We start from the raw sequence: 9,345 nt of genomic DNA, 5'->3' as shown, positions 1-9,345 counted from the left end.
ATGAGCCCTCGACATATTTGCCAAGGGAAGGCATGGCTGGAGCCATCGGCTCAGCCGCCTTCCTTGGCTTGGAGTAGGGGCCGCCCTCCATCAGGTCCACCTCCACAGGGAGGGGAGCTGGAGGCAGCGCTATCTCCAGTCGATTGGCGGCCTTCTCAATGAGTTCGGGAAAATCCGAACGCAGAGAGGCCGCTGCGAAGGACAGGGCTTCTGACCTAACAGAGCCCGTGTCGTCATCGCCCAAGGAGTCCTCAGACCTCGCGCTCCCCATAGGGAAGGGGGTCTTGAACGTCGGCGCCAGAGCTCCGGATTGTCCCACTGGGAGCCAGCACTGTCTGATGACGCCTCTGAAGCAGAGGCGAGAATGGACAGTACATCCTCTAGGGGGATGTCCTCCCTAAAGAACGCCCAGCGCTGCTTCCTCCCCTTCATAGGAAGGAGGGCGCAGGAGGCGCAGTTAGGGGGGTCGTCGAGACCTTCCTTGGCGTGCTGCGGTCCCAAACACACGAAACAAAGGTCGTGGGGGTCCGTAGGCGCCATGTCAGTACATCGACATAGAGCCCTGAAAAGGGCTTTTGGGGGTGGAAAATTTCCCGGTGTGCTCATGCTGGAAGACGTCGATGGCTGGATATCGGCGGCGAGTTCTTCCTGAGTCTTCAATACTTCTTGGCTTCTTCAGTTCTAGTCCAGTCGCTGAAGATAAATGGGAGGCTGATTGAGGGAACGGGTCCCTTCTTATAGGGGCACCTGTGCTCCCATTGGCTGCAGGTGTGTGCATAAATTTGCTTCAGGCTGTTCTGCCCTAGGGCAGAGGGTAAACCACTAGGAGCAGAGCTCCCCTATGGGGCGGAGCTCCACGATATAGAACAAGCTGTCAAGTAGCTTAAGAGGATCTACTTGCTCTCCCTCAATGTCAACAGTGAAGAGGCGACTCCAGGATGCTGACCTAGGCAGAGTTGCAAAGAAAAAGCCATATCTCAGACTGGCCAATAAAAATAAAAGATTAAGATGGGCAAAAGAACACAGACACTGGACTTTTTCTTTGCAACTCTGCCTAGGTCAGCATCCCGGAGTCGCCTCTTCACTGTTGACATTGAGACTGGTGTTTTGCGGGTACTATTTAATGAAGCTGCCTGAGGACCTGTGAGGCGTCTGTTTCACAAACTAGACACTAATGTATTTGTCCTCTTGCTCAGTTGTGCACCGGGGCCTCCCACTCCTCTTTCTATTCTAGTTAGAACCCGTTTGCGCTGTTCTGTGAAGGAAGTAGTACACAGCGTTGTACGAGATCTTCAGTTTCTTGGCAATTTCTCACATGGAATAGCCTTAATTTCTTCTTTGTTTCTGGCCATTTTGAGCCTGTAATCGAACCCACAATTGCTGATGCTCCAGATACTCAACTAGTCTCAAGAAGGCCAGTTTTATTGCTTCTTTAATCAGCACAACAGTTTTCAGCTGTGCTAACATAATTGCAAAAGGGTTTTCTAATGATCAATTAGCCTTTTAAAATTATACACTTGGATTGGCAAACACAACGTGCCATTGGAACACAGGACTGATGGTTACTGATAATGGGCCTCTGTACGCCTATGTAGATATTTCATAAAAAATCAGCCGTTTCCAGCTACAATAGCCATTTACAACATTAACAATGTCTACACTGATTTCTGATCAATTTGAAGTTATTTTAATGGACAAAAAAATTGCTTTTCTTTCGAAAAAAACAAGGACATTTCTAAGTGACCCCAAATGTTTGAACGGTAGGGTACATAGAACCAGGAATGAATGCCTTGAGTGTTGGGTTTAGTAAGCCCTTTGTCCTTGGCTAGTGGCAGTGTGGCCTAGGGTTAAGGCTAGGTCTACAGTATATTATCAACATTGCCTTATCATATATGAAATTATCGTATTCTAGAGGTGGATGTAAATTCAGCGTCTTGTGTGCCATTTTGCGGTGGGCCTGTGAGGGTCAAGTGTTAGTACACCGCTGTAATCCACCTTGAGTTAGATTCCTGGGCTGCCATTGGATTAGTCCTGAGAACACAACAATGGCTCATTTGAATTCACCATAATCCCAGTGAATATTGAAAGCACTTTCATATGACTCTGTGGAGAGGAGGCTAATGCCGAAAGAAGAACCTCTCAGGAACTTATTAATATAGGAGATAAAAAATCTACAAATGTCTTCTGTGAGTATCCATTTATTATCTTTATCATATAAAATCTGGATTGAAGTTAAGATGTGGCTGTCTGTGTAAGACTAGTGTGAGATTGTGTACATTTAGCATTTGACAGTAAGACAAGGCCAACATTTTCCCATAGTCATGTCTCTGTTTCTCTGTGAGACAGAATAATGGGCTAGAAAAGTTGCTTCTAGGACAGATCTGTTCTGGACACAGTGCCTAGTTTCTTGGCTGTTTTTGTTATTTGATGGATTGAGTTGTGATTTTCAGCCATTTTAAAGCTTTACCATGTTACTACCCTGAGTTATACCGTGTTTGTTAAAAGTGAAGTGTTAGTTTGTTAAGAGTTTGAGCTTCAACACAACAGTACATCGTTCTGTGTGATACTTGTAGTACAGTGATTTCACTCAACTTTGAAACTCAATCTTTTATATCTTAGCACTTTTGAGTAATATAAAAAATGTACTTGTAGAAACGTTCATATATTTTGTGGTTGAAGTATTCTGGCCAGAATAGACCGATATGATCAACATTAAACATATGAGAATCGACCTACATATTGGCCTCCCTAGTTGGCCTGGCCTGGCCCGCTCTGATCTCTGCTGTTTCGTAACTTTATTCCAGTTTGCTCCATAATCAGTGTTAAAAACCTCCTCAGAAACCCTAGCGGTGGCTACCTGGGGTAGATTAGAATTTATTAGAAAAAACATTATTGTCCACACAATGTGGAAACTTTCACTAACATGATTGACATTAAAACAACGACAGCAACAATAGAACCCTACACTTCAGTTCTGTGTGGATCATGGAATCCTAGAATAAACCTTCCCCTGTTCTGAGAATACTCTCAACTCTATTTTGTTCTGAGAATTCTCCCTAAACAATATTTAACGTTTAAAAATACCTTGTGGGCTTCATGTTTTGATTGTAGTCCCCTACAACCACTTGCGATTGGATGATCCTGCAGGTTGAACAGAAAAATGTAAGAAACATAATTCTATTATATTTTTTGGGCCTTTTACCTCACAAAGAACCTACTACACCATTTTACAATCATAGTAAGAGACATACAATTCGCTTAGCCCCTTAGTATATTGCATGCCTATCCTCTATTGTAAACCATACTACCTATTATACTAACCATTACTCTATCTATGTGTTTTAATAGGCTATTAAGTTATCTCTCCTCCCAGTCATACTCCAGTTTGTGTCTATGTGAATGCCCTCTGGTAGATCAATGTTCGCGTCACCACCATGGACGCTGAGCTGGAGTTTGCCATTCTGCCCAGCACCACTGGCAAACAACTCTTCGACCAGGTACATGGACAGAAAGACGAACAGACAGACTGGCGGACATACGGACAGACGAACAGACAGACTGACGGACGGACAGACAGACAGACAAATCTCTGTTTCCTGGACTATGGACAATCAGCATCTTCTTCTTCTTCGTTGTGTAGATAGTGAAGACTATCGGGCTGAGAGAGACCTGGTTCTTTGGCCTTCAGTACCAGGACAGCAAAGGCTTCTCTACCTGGCTCAAACTCAACAAGAGGGTGAGTACATCAAATCACATTTTATTGGTCACATACACGTGTTTAGCAGGTGTTATTGCGGGTGTAGCGAAATGATTGTGCTTCTAGCTCCGACAGTGCAGTAATATCTAACAAGTAATATCTAACAATTTCACAACATATACCCAATACACACACATCTAAGTAAGGAATGAATTAAGAATATATACATATATGGACGAGCGATGTCAGAGCGGCATGGACTAAGATACAGTATATACATATGAGATGAGTAATGCAAGATATGTAAACATTATTAAAGTGGCTAGTGTTCCATTTCTTAAATCATCCTCAGTACTCTCCTCAGACAGTAACAACATACAGGACTGTCTGACACACACACACACACACACACACACACACACACACACACACACACACACACACACACACACACACACACACACACACACACACACACACACACACACACACACACAAACACACACACACACTCTTCCATGTTCATTTATTCACTTATTTACTCACGGTGTTGTTGCATTGCTGTAATGTTCCCAGGTGACAGCTCAGGATGTACGCAGTGAGAACCCTCTGTTGATAAAGTTCAGGGCCAAGTTCTACCCTGAAGACGTAGCTGAGGAACTGATCCAAGAGGCCACGCAACGACTCTTCTTCCTGCAGGTCACACACATACACACACACACACATGAGCTGGCCAGACACACACACATTCGCACACACACATACATCAAATCAAAGTTTATTTGTCATGCTCACAGGATACAACAGGTGTAAACAGTACAGAGAAATGCTCACTTCCTCAACAATGTAATGTTCAATATCAAAGGTAAAGAAATAGAAAATCCAGAATAGGATCTTATAAAGAGCACTGAGTCAATACTAGGTCAGACCAAAGACCAATAGATACATGCTAGCATAGGGGAGAGTGGGGTATGTTGAGCCATTTCTTACATTCATTATCACTACGTCAAGAGAAATATAGTATTCTTTCTAACAAAGATCTCTACATATATTTCAGAATGTCGTAAGTTTTAGGAACTTAGACGGGTTCTCATTGCAAAGATACTATGCATATTATGCATAAAACTGACCAAATGTAATCATAATTTGAATGGGGTATGGTAGCTATTGGCTGAACTTATTACCCCATGGCAAATATTTGGACTATATTAGCCAATACAGCTAGAAGGATGCACTTTCATGTAGGTTTAAGACCTCATATAGTAGCTTATAGAGACCCCAACTGATGTACAAAACATTCTTAAAACAATCTACTTTGGTTTAGATACAAGCATCATGAAACCTATAACACATTACTTACATTTGACTTGGTGAAAATCCGTTTTTTGGACCTAACTTGCTTACCACTTTTTCCATGTGGTTTCTTCCTTTACAGACTCCAAGAAATGATGACCTCTTCCTAAATAGTTGGTCACATGATTAATTTTGTATATGGTTTCCTAGAAACAGGGGTGGCTGAACTTACCCCACTCTCCCCTACACATACTTGTATAAGGATGTACACAGGTCAGACACACACAGGAGCTGGTCATACACTGTTTGTCACTGCAGGTGAAGGAGGGCATCCTGAATGATGATATCTACTGTCCTTCTGAGACGGCTGTGCTGTTGGCCTCCTACTCTGTTCAGACCAAACATGGAGACTACAAGAAGGACTACCACTTCCCTGGTTACCTCAGCAGGGACAAGCTGCTTCCCCAGAGGTGTGTTATCTCTCCCCATCCCCCTGTGTGACACACCTCAGCCCACAAACAGAAGGTAAACTGGTGAAACGGTCCCCTGAGAGATTTATTCCAAGTCTCCCTGAATGTTCCTCTGATTGTTGTCTCCCGTACTTAGATCAGTGTTGGGGTCAATTCCATTTAATTTAGCAGACACTCTTATCCAGAGAGACTTACAGGAGAGACTTACAGGGGTTAAGTGCCTTTCTCAAGGGCACAGACAGATTTTTTTCACCTAGTTGGCTCAGGGATTTGAACTAGCAACCTTTTGGTTACTGACCCAACGCTCTTAACCACTAGGCTACCTTCCTTTCTCTACCCCCCTAATTGAACCCTTTCTCATGTCCTCTACCCCCAGGGTTCTGGAGCAGCACAAACTGAACAAGGAGCAGTGGGAGAATAGGATAAAGGTGTGGCATGAGGAGCACAAGGGAGTGCTGAGGTAAGACCACACGTCCTCTCTACTCACAGTCCCATCCAAGTTGACACCGGCTTACTTGTATTGCACTGATTGTATGTAGAATGTGCTAAGAATTATGTTAGCTGCATTCTGACTGATTGTCTGTTTCTGTGTCTGTATCTGGTCCTGTATCTGTGTCTGTCCCTGGTCCTGTGCATGTGTTTGTGTCTGTGTCTGTCTCTGTCTGTCCCCAGGGAGGATGCCATGGTGGAGTATCTGAAGATAGCTCAGGATCTAGAGATGTATGGAGTCAACTACTTCAGCATCAAGAACAAGAAGGGTTCAGAGCTGTGGCTGGGGGTCGACGCTCTGGGCCTCCATATATACCAGAACACTGACAGGTAGGAACGCTTGGGGTAGACGCTCTGGGCCTCCATATATACCAGAACACTGACAGGTAGGAACCTTTAACTAGATCTGAATTACGCATAGGTTCATCATGATATTAGACTACTTTTGAAGTCTGAAAACATTGGATAAACTTTGACTTTGGAGTGAACTGTTCTACTGGGTTCTATTTCCTTTATAGGATGACCCCTAAGATCGGCTTCCCATGGAGTGAGATCAGAAACATTTCCTTCAACGACAAGAAGTTTGTTATAAAGCCCATTGACAAGAAAGCCCCGGTACATCACCTCTGTATAATTCAGGACAGAAAAAAGTACAGAATAAAAGTCACTTCATTTTTTGCAAGATGCACTGATAACTACATTTGTGGTAACTGGTGTCTGTTCCAGGATTTTGTATTCTACGCCCCTCGTCTGCGGATCAACAAGCGTATCCTGACGCTGTGCATGGGGAACCACGACCTGTACATGAGGAGGAGGAAGCCGGACACCATCGAGGTCCAGCAGATGAAGGCTCAGGCCCGCGAGGAGAAGACTAAGAGACAGATGGAGAAGTGAGGACAGAGAGAGAGCATTAGATGGGGAGAGGGAATAGAGAGAGGATGTTGTTAGCAGGTTGTTTACTCATCCCTCAAATCCTTTGTTCCAGAGCTCTGCTGGAGAGCGAGAAGAAGAAGAGAGAGAATGCGGAGAAGGAGACGGAGAAGATCGCCAGAGAAACCATGGAGCTGATGGGCAGACTGAAACAGATCGAGGAAGAGACCAAGAAAGCTCAGGAAGGTCAGACTCTTTCTGTCGTCTGACAGTGTGTGTGTGGTATGGGCATGCATGTTTGTGTGTGTTCATATTATGTGTGTGTGTGATTTACTCTCTGTGTGTATATGTGTGTGTAGAGCTGGAGGAGCAGACTCGCAGGGCCCTGGAGCTGGAGAAGGAGAGGAAGTTTGCCCAGGAGGAGGCGGAGCGTCTGGAGAAGGAGCGCAGGGCAGTGGAAGAGGCCAAGGCAGCCCTCCTACAGCAGTCAGAGAGCCAGATGAAGAACCAGGAGAACCTGGTACACACACACACACACACACACACACACACACACACACACACACACACACACAGAGAGACAGACAGACACACAGAGAGAGACAGACAGACACCACACACAGACACATGCACAGACAGACAGACAGTCAGACAGACAGCCACACGCACACACAGAGAGACAGACAGACAGCCACACACACACACACACACACACACACACTAGGAGGCTCCTGTATTATTCTACGGTTTTCTTTCCAGGCCACTGAGCTGGCTGAGCTTACCTCTAAGATCTCCCTTCTGGAGGACGAGAAGAAGAAGGAGGAGGATACAAAGAGATGGCAGAAAAGGGTGAGAGAGAATGAATGAATGAATGAATGAATGTGTGTGTGTGTGTGATAGCGTAACCCTCTATCTAACCACAGTGCTTCAATGTGAGCGAGCGTGTGTGTGTACGTGTGTGTGTACGTGTGTGTGTACGTGTGTGTGTACGTGTGTGTGTACGTGTGTGTGTGATAGCGTTATCCTCACTAACCACACTGTGAGCGGTCATGTGTTTGTCGTCAGGCGGTCATGGTGGAGGTTGATTTGGAGCGGAACAGAGAAGTGCTGAAGACTAAAGACATCCAGGACTCTGTGCAGGGGGACCACGACGAGACCGACGAGAGCAGCGCTGAGGCCAGTGCCGAGCTGACATCACCAGGCATGGTCAGAGACCGCAGCGAGGAGGAACGCATGACGGAGGCTCAGAAGAACGAACGGCTACAGAAACACCTCAAGGTCAGAAACACCTAACTTAAAGGGGAACTTTAAGTTGATACGGTTCCAAAATGTTTTGCATGTCAGCAGTCATGTTTTAAAGAAGCAAAGTGTCACCGGCCACATCATCATGATGACGTAAAATGCATCAAAAGTAACACTGCTTCCTGAATGTCCAATATCTAAAAAAATTGGCTGCTGACATCCTAATCAATTTGGTACTGTATCAACAGTGGACTAATGAAACAAATACCGCAAGATAGTTTTTGAGTGGAGTTCCCCTTTAACCCATAACCTATGACCTTTAATTAACCCTAACTCATGCCCATGACGAGGCCCAGAAGAATGAACGGCTATACAAAGGTCAGACCTTACCTTAACATATAACCTATGACCCTAACCTATTGTAACCGGTGTGAAATGGCTAGCTAGTTAGCGGTGCAAATAGTAGCATTTCAATCGGTGACGTCACTCGCTCTGAGACCTTGAAGTAGTTGTTTCCCTTGCTCTGCAAGGGCCGCGGCTTTTGTGGAGCGACGGGTAACGGTGCTTCGAGGGTGACTGTTGTCGATGTGTGCAGAGGGTCCCTGGTTCAAGCCCAGGTAGGGGCGAGGAGAGGGACGGAAGCAACACTGTTACACTAACAATAACCCTTCATGCCTGGTTGGGTTCCGTCCTGACTAAATGTAAAAATGTCCTTCCGCTCTGACCTCTGAAATGAGAGATATGGTTACACATGTACTACACATGTACTACGCATGTACTACACATTTACTACACATTTATTCCATGTATAGTACATATGTTGATGCTCTAAGAGTTTATTTGTGTCCTTGTTGTCCATTTGTCCTCAGGCCCTGAGTACTGAGTTGGCCGGCGCTCGAGACGACAGTAAGAATACTCCCAACGACCTGATCCACGCGGAGAACGTTAAGGCCGGCCGGGACAAGTACAGGACCCTCCGTCAGATTCGACAGGGCAACACCAAGCAACGCATCGACGAGTTTGAGTCCATGTGAGTGCGAGAGAGAGAGAGAGAGAATGAGAGAGAGAGAACAAGAGTCTGTACTGAATCTATGTATTTAAATGGAAGTCATATAGGCAGGTACAGTGTAATTACAACGTCAACATTGCTTTATTGACTTTGTAAGCACCCCACTGCCTCTTCCCAATAGTGTGTTTTTTCCCGTGACTAAAAAGTGCTATCTACTGGCTGTAACGTATTACATTCATGGGATTTGTAGTTTGGTAAAGTAACATTCTGTGGAC

General features: G+C 45.0%; 1 protein-coding gene across 3 annotated transcripts; it reads left to right on the top strand.

Moving 5' to 3' along the window:
* Positions 1–3,117: 3,117 nt before the first annotated feature.
* Positions 3,118–9,095, top strand: LOC311104839 (moesin-like; the record flags this gene model as incomplete). 3 transcript variants are annotated; one of them, XM_084146773.1, is made up of 14 exons in its annotated part: positions 3,118–3,162; positions 3,414–3,497; positions 3,641–3,736; positions 4,274–4,396; positions 5,309–5,460; positions 5,837–5,920; positions 6,133–6,279; positions 6,468–6,564; positions 6,676–6,839; positions 6,935–7,065; positions 7,179–7,339; positions 7,579–7,668; positions 7,948–8,097; positions 8,931–9,095. In XM_084146773.1, the coding sequence occupies exons 1-14, from the start codon at positions 3,136–3,138 to the stop codon at positions 9,093–9,095; spliced, it is 1,671 nt and encodes a 556-aa protein (XP_084002899.1). In that variant the 5' UTR covers positions 3,118–3,135. The 3 variants fall into 3 exon arrangements, with proteins under 3 accessions (XP_084002899.1, XP_084002898.1, XP_084002897.1); XM_084146772.1 differs by having other exon boundaries at positions 7,885–8,097; XM_084146771.1 differs by having other exon boundaries at positions 7,864–8,097.
* Positions 9,096–9,345: the final 250 nt, after the last annotated feature.

This window comes from Coregonus lavaretus (genome assembly GCF_964263955.1).
Source record: "Coregonus lavaretus genome assembly, chromosome: 29".
Lineage (NCBI taxonomy): Eukaryota > Metazoa > Chordata > Actinopteri > Salmoniformes > Salmonidae > Coregonus > Coregonus lavaretus.
This window is presented reverse-complemented; position numbering and strand designations above follow the sequence as displayed.